This window comes from Hemibagrus wyckioides, linkage group LG29 (genome assembly GCF_019097595.1).
Source record: "Hemibagrus wyckioides isolate EC202008001 linkage group LG29, SWU_Hwy_1.0, whole genome shotgun sequence".
In the NCBI taxonomy this organism is placed as follows: domain Eukaryota; kingdom Metazoa; phylum Chordata; class Actinopteri; order Siluriformes; family Bagridae; genus Hemibagrus; species Hemibagrus wyckioides.
In genome coordinates, this window is record NC_080738.1 from 18,289,173 (window position 1) to 18,304,836 (window position 15,664).

General features: G+C 39.5%; 1 protein-coding gene across 1 annotated transcript in view; it reads right to left on the reverse strand.

Moving 5' to 3' along the window:
* Window positions 1–2,110: 2,110 nt before the first annotated feature.
* cnga1a (cyclic nucleotide gated channel subunit alpha 1a) overlaps window positions 2,111–15,664 on the reverse strand; it is a 14,628-nt gene continuing 1,074 nt past the window's right edge. Inside the window, exons 5-10 of the mRNA XM_058384560.1 lie at window positions 14,927–15,033; window positions 13,385–14,822; window positions 7,739–7,849; window positions 4,571–5,027; window positions 4,083–4,212; window positions 2,111–2,211 (exon numbers count right to left, since the gene is read on the reverse strand). Of these exons, the coding sequence (XP_058240543.1) occupies window positions 2,111–2,211; window positions 4,083–4,212; window positions 4,571–5,027; window positions 7,739–7,849; window positions 13,385–14,822; window positions 14,927–15,033 (2,344 nt within the window). The remainder of the gene's footprint in view (window positions 2,212–4,082; window positions 4,213–4,570; window positions 5,028–7,738; window positions 7,850–13,384; window positions 14,823–14,926; window positions 15,034–15,664) is intronic.

Below are 15,664 nucleotides of genomic sequence, written 5' to 3' on the forward strand. Positions count from 1 at the left end.
AATTATGCCCAAACAAATTCTCCTCCTCATGAAGACATAAAGAGAGAACTGACATTTCTGTTGTAGATCATTTCTGTTGTGAATCCTTCTTTAATCTTATTGTGAAAAAAACAAAACAAAGATGGACTCAAAAACAAAGAATCTGAATAAAGAAAACCTAATTTTTGCAGTTAATCTGAATGCAGCTTTAATCTCAGGCTGATATTTTTTGGTAAATTTGTTTACATAAAAATTTGAATGCTCCTTATACCACAAAAATTCGCCAACATTTTATTTTTAACTTAATTAATGAACATCATGCCATTTTTAAATCCATTTATAGTTACATTAATGCTATGGAAACGTTAGCTCCTGTTGTCACTTCATTATAGCAGCTAAAAACAGCAGTTCTCTCAGCAACCTCGATTTCTTCTCTCTCTTGAAGTTAATAAGACAAAATAAAAAATGGCAGCTTGTCACTTTCCTGGAAAAAAACGCAAAGAAAGAAGTGTGAACTCTTCCATCCTGAAGAAGACGGAAAACTTTCTCTGTGTTCATGCTAATCGCGATCTCTGACCTTGACTAGAGAGACAAATAGCATAAAAACAATAACACTGCAAAATAATTGAAGAGTTGTTATAATTTAATGTGACAAGCTGAAAAAAGTTACACATGATTAAACAGCTTGTGGAAGCTAGCATCCACTCTGCATCCACTCTCCTCAGTGTAAAGAGAACCTGCTCTGAGAGAACCAAAAAAATCAGATTTTAATTAAATCACAGGTTTAATGATCAAGAAATCTAACAGTCCCTCTTCTTCCTGAGATTACAGAGGAGTAACATCCTTTCTTCAGCTATCTTAGAGAAGTTCTCCCACTGTACAGTTGAGAGCATCCTAACCAGCTGTATCTCAGTCTGGTATGGGAATTGCTCTATTATGGAACAAAAAGCATTACAGAGGGTGGTGAAAACCGCCCAGTGCATTATCGGGACCTCACTTCCAGCCATTAAAGACACCTCTCCTCCAGAAACTGTTTACCCTCTGGGAAGAGGTTCAGGTGCAGTCCAAGACTAGCAGGCTAAGGAACAGCTTTTACCCCACAGCGGTCTCCTTACTGAACTCTTCAATCCCCCCAGTGATGGTAATATTCCCTCCTTCCCTCAAAACTGCAATATACACCGATCAGTGTATCATAAAATTATTACCACTTGGCTAATATTTTTTTGGTCCCCCTTTTGCTGACAAAACAGCCCGGACCTGCCCTGCACTGTGTATTCTGACCCCTTTCTATCAGAACCAGCATTAACTTCATCAATTTGAGCAACAGTAGCTCGTCTGTTGGCTCAGATCACATGGGCCTGCCTTCTAATCGCTCCCTACGTCCATCAGTGACCCTTGACCGCCCATGACCCTGTCACCAGTTCACCACTGGTCCTTCCTTGGACCACTTTTGATAGATACTGACCACTGCAGACCGGGAACACCCCACAAGAGCTGCAGTTTTGGAGATGCTATGATCCAGTGGTCTAGCCATCTTCATCAAACTCACTCAATCCTTACACTTGTCCATTTTTCCTGCTTCTAACATCAACTTTGATCAACTGCCTAATATATCCCACCCACTAACAGGTGCCATGATGAGGAGATCATCAGTCTTATTCACTTCACCTGGCACTGGTCGCAATGGTATACCTGATCTGTGTATCACTGTACATATTCTCTGTACATTCATATAAACATATATAAATCTTAAAAGATATAAATCTTTCCTGTATATCTGCACATATGTTTATACTTCACTGCTGCTTTGTGAGATGCTAACTGTATTTGCCTTGTATCCATGAGCAATGACAATAATATTCGAATCTAATGCTCTGGATCTCATATGTTATTGTTTCTATAGCAACAGTGACTGAGCTTCATCACAGCACTGCATCATGGGTTATTCTCCTCCTCCATCACATCCCTAAGTGTCTTCTTCTTCCCATCTTTTTTTTGTTCTTCCTGCATTGGCTTTAGTGTGAAGGTGAAGCTCCAGAGACGAGATGAAGGAGCGCTTTAAAGCCAGCTCATTTTCTCAAGAGGTCTTTTCAGGACTCTGTGTCTGCACTGACAAACGCTTTCTGTGAATTCACCAGGAGTATTTGAGGACCATGTGGCCGCCGGGAGTCACGCAGAGGTCCGGCTGTGACAGGTGTTTACTCACAGAGACAAGACGGATGGAGGGAAAGGCTGCAAAGTCAGAGAATAAAAATACACACTGGAGACTGAAAGCACCTCTGTGACATCAGCCTGTCAGAGAGAGGACAGATGACATCATACAACACTTTCATCTGTTTAGAGACAGCGGCGCTCTGTGGAAGTGCTGCTTCATTCCCTTGATGTAGGATTGATTAAGCTTCAATTTAATTCAATTTGATTTTATTTCTATAGCATTTCAACAATGGACAGCTTTACCAGAATATAAAAATGACAATGCTGTGATATTTTAATGTTTATTTATCCCCAGGGGCGGACTTAACCAATAAGCGAGGTAAGCAGCCGCTTAGGGACCCGGGGAATTAGTGGCCCCTGACCAATACCAAGAAGCCTATATAAATCATATAGTACTTATTACTTTTCTATCATATATTGTATGGTCTGTCTATGACCATTAAGATTTTAAATGATCACATCTTTTCAAATGCGGGCCCCCCCCATGATTCATGAATAGTGGAACATTCCTATCATTCTGCACATGTGCGAGATTCCCATACATGGAATCGCTTAGGGCCCCCACAGGGTGGAAATAAAGATGTCAGAGCTGTGAAGCAGGTGGAGTAGGTGAAGTTCTCGTACATCTTTAGCAGTTTAGACTTCTTTGCAGTTTCTCAGTAACATGACAAGCTGTGATATTTTTTTGTGTCATTAACCTAAAGAGAGTTAATGAGAGCAGGAAATATATATCTATTATATTAGATGTAACTCTAATGGATAAGAGAATAATTAAGACTTTACTCATTAATACACGGCGTAATCGCTGACAATTTGCCGCAACAGGAGCCGTAAACTTCCACCAGCTCTGTTTACATTCCAGCTTCCTTCAGATGGTGTTAATGATATCTTCCTCGTTTGAGGAAGATCTCGTTTTATCTTATTAAACTATAACCGGATTACAATTGACCGGAAATTACAGATAAGAGCCGAAAAGAAATCATTACATGCAAATACATTACATTACATGATCAAGACGAACATCAATGTGTGCGTTTGTGTGTGTGTGTGTGTGAACATCTGGGAATAGAGTCATTTTCATCTCATTTTCGTTGGCTACGACTTCTTTTTTTAGGACAAATCTCACGTTTGTCCTGCTTATGTGATTTCAGACTGAATAAGAAGGATCTAATCCTGCCAAGCCTTTGTGATTTTCTCCGTCTCTGCAGAACGGCTTGGCAAATTGCCGAGGTCACGGAGTAACAATGATAAAGTAATTACAGAGACACACAGAGCTTCCCTTTCTCTAAAGAACCAGCTATTAGACACTGTAAGTACCTGATGTCCATCATCCAGACTCCATATCTCTCTCTCTCTCTCTCTCTCTCTCTCTTTCTCTCACTCTCTCTCTCTCTCTGACCCCATCTCCATTAAGACCAGCTGCCTCGGGTATCCATTGGTTCTCCTCAGAATCGCTCGGATGAACATGGGTGACAGCGCATGGCAGAGATTTCACGCCCATCACTCAGACGCTCTGGTTTTCCCACAGCGAGCATATTCTTCACCTCTCAGCATGGTGACAGCAATTAGACAGCGTGGATGTGCAGAGTGAAGGTTAGATCCATATCTCTCAGGAAATGACGGGAATAATTGAATAATTCGAGTAGTATTTGGGAAAACCGGCTTGTACTATATGTGCTTTTAGGTTACAGATCTTTACTTGGTATTTATGAAGATAGAGATGAAGATAAATTATTTTCTACCCACTCAATATTAGTGTAGGCTTCATTTTCGAGGCTATATTGTGAGTTGAGACAAAAAAAATAAGAAAAATGTCTCTTATATACAGATTCCACAAAGCCTGAGGTTCCATCTGAAAAAGTTAATGATATGAGAAACCCAAATATCACAAGGGGTTAACATCCTGATCCTGATGCTGTGGATCAGAGTGCAGGAAAGACTCTTCCTCCTGCGTCTGGCTTCTGCCCACATCTGTTGTTGGAGAGACTCATCAGTGTGACAAGGGCTCGACTTGCTGATCTGCAGAGGTCACGTCAACAAAACACACATCGACAACAAGCAAAAGTCACACACTTGCATGTCCGCACAGCCTCTTAATATATCCACTCTACCAGAAGAGGGTTTCAAAAGATTCCGGCCTGGAGTGGGCTAATCAACCGTTACGTCATGCTGTGGGTTTTCCAATCAGTCCTGAGTGACTGAACCGTGAGATGATAACGAGCGCTGGCTCACGCTCAGAAAGTGAAACAATTACTAACAGCAAGATGAGATCAGGAAGCGCAGGGTGCTGATTAGAACAGGAACCTAGTCACTAGTAAGGAGCTTAATTCCAGCCTGCACCTGATAGTATCAGCCATGCAGAACACTAATTATATACTGGGGCAATGGGCAGGGCAGTGGGAGGACACAATGAGGGTAGTTGGTTTGGCAGGGGGGTAGTGGGTGGAGCAAAGCATACAGTGAGGGCAGTGGGTAGATCAGGGTCAGTGGGCTGAGCAGTGGGTGGAGCAGAGGATACAGTGAGGGTGGTGGGTGGGGCAGGGTCAGTGGGCGGAGCTGTGGGTGGAGCAGAGGATACAGTGAGGGCAGTGGGTGGGGCAGGGTCAGTGGGTGGAGCAGTGGGTGGAGCAAAGGATACAGTGAGGGTGGTGGGTGGTGCAGGGTCACTAGGCGGAGCAGTGGGTGGCACAGAGGACACAGTGGGGGCGGTGGGTGGGGCAGGGTCAGTGGGCAGAGCAGTGGGTGGAGCAGAGGATACAGTGAGGGCAGTGGGTGGGGCAGGGGCAGTGGGTGGAGCAGTGGGTGGAGCAGAGGATAAGAGTCCCAGATGAAATCTTTGTAGAAGTCGTTAATTATCCTAAGATCCATTTTAATCAGAGTTTTTGGTACAAAGACACTGTTTAGTGTTCTACTCATTCACTTAGTATTATTGAACTCACTCAGATCTTCATCATGCTTCATCCACAGACGATGATGATGATGATGATGTTGATGATGGTGAAGGTGATGATGATCTTGATGATGATGATGATTATAATGATGATGATGATGATCATGATGATGATGTTGATGATGATGATGATGATGATCATGGTGGTCATTTTGATGATGATGATGATGATGATGATGATGATGTTGATGACGATGATGATCATGATGATGATGTTGATGATGATGATGATGGTGGTGGTGGTCATTTTGATGATGATGATGATGATGATGATGATGTTGATGACGATGATGATCATGATGATGATGTTGATGATGATGATGATGGTGGTGGTGGTCATTTTGATGATGATGATGATGATGATGATGATGTTGATGACGATGATGATCATGATGATGATGTTGATGATGATGATGATGGTGGTGGTGGTCATTTTGATGATGATGATGATGATGATGATGATGTTGATGACGATGATGATCATGATGATGATGTTGATGATGATGATGATGGTGGTGGTGGTCATTTTGATAAGGACGATGATGATGATGATGATGATGATGATGATGATGATGATGTTGATGACGATGATGATCATGATGATGATGTTGATGATGATGATGATGATGGTGGTGGTGGTCATTTTGATAAGGACGATGATGATGATGATCATCATTTTGATGATGATGATGATGATGATGGTGGTCATTTTAATAATGATGATGATGATGGTGTTGATGATGATGATGATGATCGTCATTTTGATAATGATGATGATGTTGATGATGAAGATGATGAAGGTGGATTAAATGTTCTACTGTGTGAGAGGTCTGAGTGGAGCAGGTCTTTACCTCTGTGGTCTGTGTGTGTGAGACGGGATTGAATCATCGAGTTGTGGTCTCAGTCTCATTACTTGAGTCTTCGATCTCTGCAGCATGGTGACATTTCCAGTGCTGGAGCATCGATCAGCCGAGACAAACACCACTTATCTCAGCGTAACAGAGTCTCAGCTTCTCTGAGGGAAATCTGGTCTGAAGCTACAGACAAAACTCTGATGATGATGATGATGATGATGATGTAACACAGAATGTTCCAGAACCTGCTCATGTTTATAATCACATTTATTATTTCACTTACAATCACCTCCACGCTGGAGTCCAATCAAATCTAATCAAACCCCTCTGATGTCTTCAAAGCTACACAAAGGTTTCAGGGTGATGATCTCACATAACCTTCTGCCTTCAGCTCTCCTCCCTCCATCACTCAGCAAACACTGAGCTGCTTCTGCATCAACTCATCCCAGGGTCAGTGGAGGAGAAATATAATAAATAGTGTTACAAATAACACAGGTTTTCTCTTTATTTATTTATTTATTTATTTATTTATTTATTTATTTATTGTCACATCAGACACTGTAAAACATTATTGTTAAATATTACACTTAATAAATTTACTGCAAATCTAATACGCAAATCATTTCTAATGTAAATAATTTCATAAAATTAAGAAAAATAATAATTTTATATTAGAATAAAAAAATGATATAAATAATAATATATTTAAAATAATAAAAGTCCAGGAAACAAGAATTAAAAAATGGATTTTTATTTGTTTTATTGTTTGTATTTTAACTGCTAGAAAGAAGAAAACACTATGTGTCATTAACACACAATAAATTGTAACAATAAATGGACGAAAATAAAAAAAAAGTAAAAATTGTTTACTAAACAAAAAGCTTGTAATCACTGATAAACTGAACAGGAATAAAACACGTGCAGTTAAAGGAAAATAAACGACAGGATGGTGTGATGAGTCACTCTTACTGTTCTGTTAATTCGTTTCCTAAAATTGTATTAATTTCATGTATTTAATGTTCATTTTGTTTTTCTCACTCCATGACAAATTACCAGCAGTTAAAAAAATGTAAACTAAAAAACATCATACTTTTATCCATTTTTTGTTGCATTTAAGAACATCAGAGAAAGAAGTTTCTCTTTACTCTCTTTTGAACACAAAACTGAGAAACTTGTCAGTCCTGGAGATGTTCCAGATGTTCCACCTCGGGCTTGTACACAGCACTGACATTGGAGACTCCTTCCACACGTCTCACACACACACACACACACACACACATTTCCTTTTACAGAACCTTTATATTAATCTGTTTATCAGTGGAGTGTGTGCTGTACATGTCCCGGTCAGAGCTGCTGTTAGAGAGAATTAATCAACACCTGATGACCAATCAGAGTCCAGAACTCAGCAGCAGCTCTCTGTGTAAACTGTATTAATATTTTTTTCTCTCTTTTATAAAGTTGAGGAGGCAAAAACAGATAGCTTTTTATTTTTCATTTTCTTCTTTCTGTCTCTGAACAACAGAAAAGTGTAAAAAGCATGAAGGTGTGATGAGAATCTAGAGCTTCACGTCGTTTATCCTGATTATTGCGTGTTATCGATTCTGCTGTGAAATTGAATTTCATCCGAATCAAAGCATGTAGATGAGAACGAGGGCTTTTATTATTATTATTCTTGGATTTTCTCTCACTGGGTGAACAGCAGCCTCGCCATTTGGATCCGGGGAACTGGTGTTGATCTCACGCTGCTCCGGGGCGGGTTCTCTCAAATGTCAGGAGGTCCGAGTGCTCCACGCTGCAGACGAGCGCTGGGCAGAACCGATGCCCTTTAGCTCCAGAGACCTTTAGCTCTTTTCTGAAAGAGGAAACATGCTGCGGCTTTAAAAACAACCCCAAACAGTAAAACGGTCTGCTCGTGCTGTCTGGAAACACTGTGAGAGCTCTGGAGCAGGTTCTCGCACCCGAGGCCACGTCACATTCCTTTCATATCCACTTTCATATATTTCATATATTATATCATAGATCTTTCATATAAGTACTCAGATCTGATCTGTATCCATGGATTATGTGGAATGAGATTTTAATTCAACATTAAATTTTATTTTTAAGCAGATTTATATACATCTACAATACTTATGGATTAATTAGGGCCCAAGCACCGAAGGAGCGAGGCCAGAGGCCAGAGGCCTTGCACCGTAGGAGCAGAAGCCCTATTGTTTTCGTTAGAATTTATGTTTTATTTATTTATTTTATTTATTTTATTTTTTTTCAAACTTCCGGGGCATTTTGGACCCCTTAACATGCTCAAAAACTTTTGAAAATCAGCAGACAGGTTGGAATCTGCAGCCATTAGGACATCACTGTGGCTCAGCCCTGGGCGTGGCACACGCCTGTTACAGCGCCCCCTGGAACATCTTGCTGCATAGCTGATACACACTTACACGTATCCATGTACAACTTGGTCCACACTTAGATCTCATTGAACTGAACAACTTTCACACTGCATGTCATTAAGGCTGATCCACAGGAAGTGAGTTATTTTGAGTTGTTTGCAAAACGCACCCAATGGAATTTGAAATACTCCTCCTAGGGAATTGATACAACCGCCACCAAACCCAGGCTAATATGATCTCAAGACATTGATACAACCGCCACCAAACCCAGGCTAATATGATCTCAAGACATTGATACAACCGCCACCAAACCCAGGCTAATATGATCTCAACACATTGATACAACCGCCACCAAACCCAGGCTAATATGATCTCAAGACATTGATACAACCGCCACCAAACCCAGGCTAATATGATCTCAACACATTGATACAACCGCCACCAAACCCAGGCTAATATGATCTCAAGACATTGATACAACCGCCACCAAACCCAGGCTAATATGATCTCAACACATTGATACAACCGCCACCAAACCCAGGCTAATATGATCTCAAGACATTGATACAACCGCCACCAAACCCAGGCTAATATGATCTCAAGACACTGATACAACCACCATCAAACCCAGGCTAATATGATCTCAAGACACTGATACAACCACCACCAAACCCAGGCTAATATGATCTCAAGACACTGATACAACCACCATCAAACCCAGGCTAATATGATCTCAAGACACTGATACAACCACCACCAAACCCAGGCTAATATGATCTCAAGACAGTGATACAACCACCACCAAACCCAGGCTAATATGATCTCAAGACACTGATACAACCACCACCAAACCCAGGCTAATATGATCTCAAGACACTGATACAACCGCCACCAAACCCAGGCTAATATGATCTCAAGACATTGATACAACCGCCACCAAACCCAGGCTAATATGATCTCAAGACATTGATACAACCGCCACCAAACCCAGGCTAATATGATCTCAACACATTGATACAACCGCCACCAAACCCAGGCTAATATGATCTCAAGACATTGATACAACCGCCACCAAACCCAGGCTAATATGATCTCAACACATTGATACAACCGCCACCAAACCCAGGCTAATATGATCTCAAGACATTGATACAACACTGATAATGTAAGTTGATGAGGGATTTTTGATCTCAAACGGTTCAGCCGTGAGAAGCCCTTAAACTTATGGCGAATAAAACGAAACAGGAAGTGGCTAATAACTTCTGTGTACATTAAGTGATCTACCTGAAACCTTAGGATCATGTTAAGCGTTGAAAGCTGATCACACAGATATGACAACTGTGAGTCTCGGTCATAGCGCCTCCAACTGGCAGCAGGAAGTGTTTCAATTTTGAAATATCTAATATTTTCTCCCTTACTTTCACCTGATTTGGTTGAAAATCAGTCAGAATAATGTCAAGACATGGCTGATGCGAAACTGTGAAGGAATTTTTGATATCTTGAATCGTGTTACTATGGCAACGATTTACATGAGAACATAATAGAAGAAATATATCTTATTTCTTCTATTATTACTTATAAACTCATATCTTACGAGTGGAAAGGCCTAATGTTCCAAAATATTTCCCATAGAGAGTGTACATGTTTATGAGAAAGTCCAGTGTGGCTGGTCCCCGGGCGTGGCACAGGGCTGTCACAGCGCCCCCTGGAACTTTGTCAGAAATATAGCTGCACAGCTCATATTCACTTGGACGTATATGCATGAGAGCCGGTAAACATTTAGATCTCATTGAGCTAAATGACGTTCATCCAGCTGTCATGGGATCTGCTCAACAGGAAGTCAGTTATTTTGGGATGTTTGAAAAACGCACCCAATGGAATTTGATATACTCCTCCTAGGGGATTTGTATGATTTTGACCAAACAGGGTCCAATATGATCTGAAGACATTGAGGATCTAAAGTTGATAAGCGATTTTTGACATCTCAAATGGTTCAGCCGTGAGGAGCCCTTAAACTTATGGTGAATAAAAGGAAACAGGAAGTGGCTAATAACTTCGGTGTATATTGTGTGATGTACATCAAACCTCAGCTTTATGTTAAGAGAAGAAAGCTGATCACATGGACATGACCACTGTGAATCTCAGTCATAGCGCCACCAACTGGCAGCAGGAAGTGTGTCACTTTTAGAAATCTCTAATGTTTTCCCTTACTTTCACCTGATTTGGTTGAACATCAGTGAGAATAATGTCAGGACATGGCTGATGTGAAACTGTGGAATTTGTGATATTTTGAATGATGTTGCTACTGTCAGGACATAATAGAAAAAAAATAATGTTCTTATATCTTAACAGTGGAAAGCCCTAATGTTTCAAAAATTTTACATAGAAAGAACAACTGGTTGATTCTGCTTAGTTTCATGATTTTGTGACGCTCTAATGGCTCACAACAAATTTCTACATTTATCAGTCCATTGACTAGTCCATTTTCACCTGACTCCTGCAGTACTAGACTATGTCCACTAGAGGCTCTTATCCCGTTATTTTAAATTTTTTTTACAATATTGCTTCATTTTCACAATTTATATATACAGAGTCAACCAAAAAATGTATATACACTTCAGGAAAATAAAAATAGTATGATGTAAATAATATTAGTATAATATTAATAATATTATCATAATATCATCATATAAATCTATAATGTATAGCAATAAATTTAATAATACAATATTTATACAAATTTTTGTATAAAAAAATTTCTTAAATCCTGAAATACATTGTATAAATGTGTATACATTTTTCTGGGTGACTCTCTCTCTCTCTATATATATATATATATATATATATATATATATATATACATACATAAACTGATATAGTAATATAGTTTAGAGGGAGAGTCATTGTCCCTTTGGACATCACTGGACATTGCTATGATCTATTTCATTAGATAGATACCTTTTGGTATTTCCCCTTTTAATGCATGTACCCACTGTGCCCACTGTGTCTGGTGCGCCTGGGTGGTGATGGCACCATAGTGCGAGGGCCCGTCATTGCTGCTTGCAGCTATATTTTTGTTTATTGTTGCTGCAGGATTAGTTCTATCCATAATTAGTTTAACTGATTAGTCATTTTTAATATCCTTGTGGAGCTGTATATAGTTATAAAATGCTGAAAAATAAATGATAAAAAATTCAAATAATAAACAAACAAATAACTTAATTAATGAATATTCATGACCATGAGATTACCTGAATTTGACTAAATTAAAAAATATATTTTTTATCCTTCATTTATTCATTTATTCATTTATTTATTTTTAGTCTTAGTCTTTATTTAGTCTTTTGTAATGGGACAACATTATTTATTTATTTATTTATTTATTTATTTATTTATTTATTTATTTATTTATTTATTCTTATAATTATTTACGTTAAATTAATATTTTCTTCTTCTTCTTCTTCTTCTTCTTCTTCTTCTTATTATTATTATTATTTATTTATTTATTTATTTATTTATTTATTTATTTTTTTTAATTATTTTTCTTTTTTTTTAACTTTTTAACTATAATAATCTTCAGTTAACTCTGAGCTTAAAGCAGGGAAGATCTCACATGCAGAAGAAACCTCACACTTCCTGTTTCCAGGCTTTATAAAAACAGAATAAATACAAATGTTTTAAACATTAATATAGATGTATTTAGACAGTCCTTCATTAGCAGTATATGTATCATACTCCTTGACGTTTCCTGCGCCTGCAGACCTGGCTAACGCTCCATTAGCGTAAATAAAGCTAGGTTAATGAGTTTGTTGTTTTCCTCTGGATAGAAAACATTAGTCCAAAATCTTAATGAACTTATTTGCTACGCATAACATAACTCCAGTTCCCATTTCTCCTCTCGTCTAGAGTTAATGCCTTGATGGAGAAAATTAAACTGTTTTCAGAGCTGGGAATTTATCTGTAAAATGCAGTTGTATTGCAATTTAAAAACTTTGAAACAAAAGATTAATCCAAAAATAATGAGTTTCTTTATGCAGCATTAAAAACAGCCTCACGTGACATCGTCCTGCGGGTCACCATGGGTCACTTCTGGGCTTTATGAGATTGAGAATGTTTCCCAGTATGTGGTAGCTTAGTGGATAAGGTGTTGGACTACTAATCATAAGGTAGTGAGTTTAAATCAAAGGTCTACTAAGCTGCCACTGCTGGGTCCTTGAGCAAGGGCCTAAATCCTCAGTTGTATAAAAATGAGATAAAAGTGTAAGTCGCTCTGGATCTGCCAAATGGTATAAATGTAATGTAATGGGTTTAAAACGTGTTTGGTGTATAAAATGATGAGGAGAGGAACATGTTCATCCCTGATCAGATGTAAGAATGTCCTCAGGTCCATCCGGAGTTCAGGGTTAGTGTTGGGTTTCCATCTGGATTTCTGAAGAGCAGCTTTCTTAAACAGTCAAATCTTTAAAATGAATTGAAATGAATTAATAGAGTTTCTGTTTAATATGTTTGTTATAGAAATAGCATGCTGCACAACTCAGTACACTCTTAAAAACAAATGGTTCTTCATCACAGTGCATGTTCTGTGAAGAATCTTTAACATCTATGGAACGCTAGTGTAGTGGAAAAGCTTCATGACACTAAGGGAAAGGAGGAAATGGTTCTTCTGTGGCATCAGAGTGAAAACTCCTTTTCGGTTCTTCCTGGTGCCTTTATTTGTGTAAACATTTACTCAAGACTTCTTAAAGAGGTCTGAATGAAATTTTTGTCACAGGCCATGTGCTAAAACCAAAGCTTCAAAGTTTTTGCTAGTCAGAAATCGACTTAGCGATAATACACATCCTGAGAACATAAGTCACAAAATTAACAATACAGGAAAAGAAACATTACTAGCGATACTGAAATCCTACATTCTTAGAAAAAAAAGTTTTTTTTCAAGGGTTCTTCCCCTTCTAACAAGGTTCTACTTGGAACTCATTTTGTTTCTTCGGACCTTCTACTTGTCCTCATCTTTCTTCTCCTCCTTGGCTTGCTCTGGTGCTGCATCTTCCTTCGCCTCCTTCTGCTCCTCGTCTTCATCCTCATCCTCTTCCACCTCCTCCCCCGTGCAACGTTCTATCTGAGCAATGCGCTCCTTCAGGTTTTGCTCTGTTTTCTTGTAATCTGCGAGCAGTTTCTTGATTTTGGCCTGCATCAGCTCCATGGTGTTATAAATTCGGTTTACTCTGTCCTCCAGGTCCTTCTGGTCTGGCTTCAGGTTGGCCGGATCCAGGTCAATCAGACCATCTTTCATCAGGATCTGCCTCCCCTTTTCCTCCAGCATGCTTTTGGCGTCAGGGTACTCGGTCAGAGCTTCCATTAAATCATCCTTGGACAAGCAGAAGAGGTCTGAGTATCCGATGCTGCGGATGTTAGCTGTCCTGCGGTTCCCTGCTTTGCTGCCTTTGATATTCAGGATGCTGATCTCACCAAAATAACTTCCATCACCCAGAACACAAAACTGCGTGATGCCGTCATCTGCCACCACAGCCAGTTTTCCCTCCTTGATGATGTACATCTCGCGGCCGATGTCGCCCTTGCGGCAGATGTAATCACCGGGGCTAAACACCTGAGGACGAAGTTTAAGGATGAGCTCAATTAGCAGTCCCGCTTCACAGTCTGCGAAGATCCTTACCTTCTTCAGTGTATCCAAGTGAACGTTCATACCAATCTCAGCTCGCAGCTTGTCCGGCAGGTACCTGAGCACCTCCCTTTCATCTTGCGCCTTCTTATTGGTCCAGAGATAGTCAAACCACTTGATGACGCGCTTCTCCAGGTCCTTGCTGACGTGACGCACATGCATGTACTGCTTGATGCTGTCGATGCGAGCCTGAAACTGGGCTTGGGCCGCGTTCATGTTGGAGATCATTGTTGCGATATTCCCAACAATGGTGGCAAAGATCAGGACACCAACCAGGAAGTCTATGACGTGGAAGAGGAACTCTGAGTCCAGCTCAGGAGAAGGTGTTTCCCCGATGGTGGTGAGAGTCAGTGTGGACCAGTACAAGCTGAAAGAGTACTTCCTCAACAAGTCCCCAAATTCAGGCTCCGTGAGTGCCGGGTAGACCCAGGGATCTGCACCAAAACCGATCGATTTGGAGAAGGAGAAGTAGAGGCATGCGTTCCAGTGGATGATGATGATGATATACATGACCAAAGTGCAGATACGAAAGATATTGGGGTAGTTGGTCATAGTCTGAGAACGGTCGAAGAACTCAAACATGCGGTTGAGGCGCAGCAGCTTGTTGATGCGGATCTCGGGGTAGTCCAGTCCCAGGATGAAGTACAGCACGTCGGTGGGAACCATGGAGATGACGTCCAGCTTGAACTGACTGCTGTCTGTGTACTGCTTGATCAGGAGCTTCTGATCTTTGACAAGTAAACCCTGCTCTAGATATCCTGCAGAAAACAAACACAAACACAGCAGCACACAGGAACGTCAGCCTGCTGCACAGAACATACAGAGAAATCAAATCTTTGTTGAAGGTAAATCAAGTTCTCACCGGTTCTTGTTCTGAAGGCCATGTCAGCCAGGTACAGCAGGTCACAGAAGTAATCCAGGAAGAACCATGTGAAGAGATATTTATGCTGTAGCTCTTCAAAGCAAGCTCTGGAGCAAAGAAAAGATGGATTATTGTAATTTTGATGCTCCAGCTACTCGAATAACACACGATATTCTACAGAAAACTCCTCGAGAATCAGAGAGAGCTGCAGAAGATATCAAGGCAAAGCTAGGAAAACACCTTAACAGTGATAGAAAGGTTTAATAAAAGTGTCAAATATTTGTATTTGTATTCAAATGAAATTTGAATTTGAATTTTTTAATAAGGGATCTTTATCAATAATAAAGTTATTCAGCCTGGTTTCTGAGACAGATTTCACAGTTTTAATGCTTTTCTACTGAACGAAGGAATTTTTTTTATCTTTCTAGGAATAAATGTTAAAAATAATCATTTAACAATAAGTAAAAAAAGATTTAATTATCATATATTTGTTTAATTACAATCTTATAAAAAGAAATACAAAATCTATTAATGATATTTACATGTTCTAAAATTCCATTTATTTATTTATAACTGGTGTAATTATCAGCCTTTGCTAGTCATTTTTTAGGGAAAAAACATACATAAATTTAGGGGAAAAATATACATAAATTTTATACACTAAACTTTATTTACTGTGTAAAATGTTCTAGTTACTGCACGAGGAGAGAATTTTGAATTTTACACAAAAAAAAACAA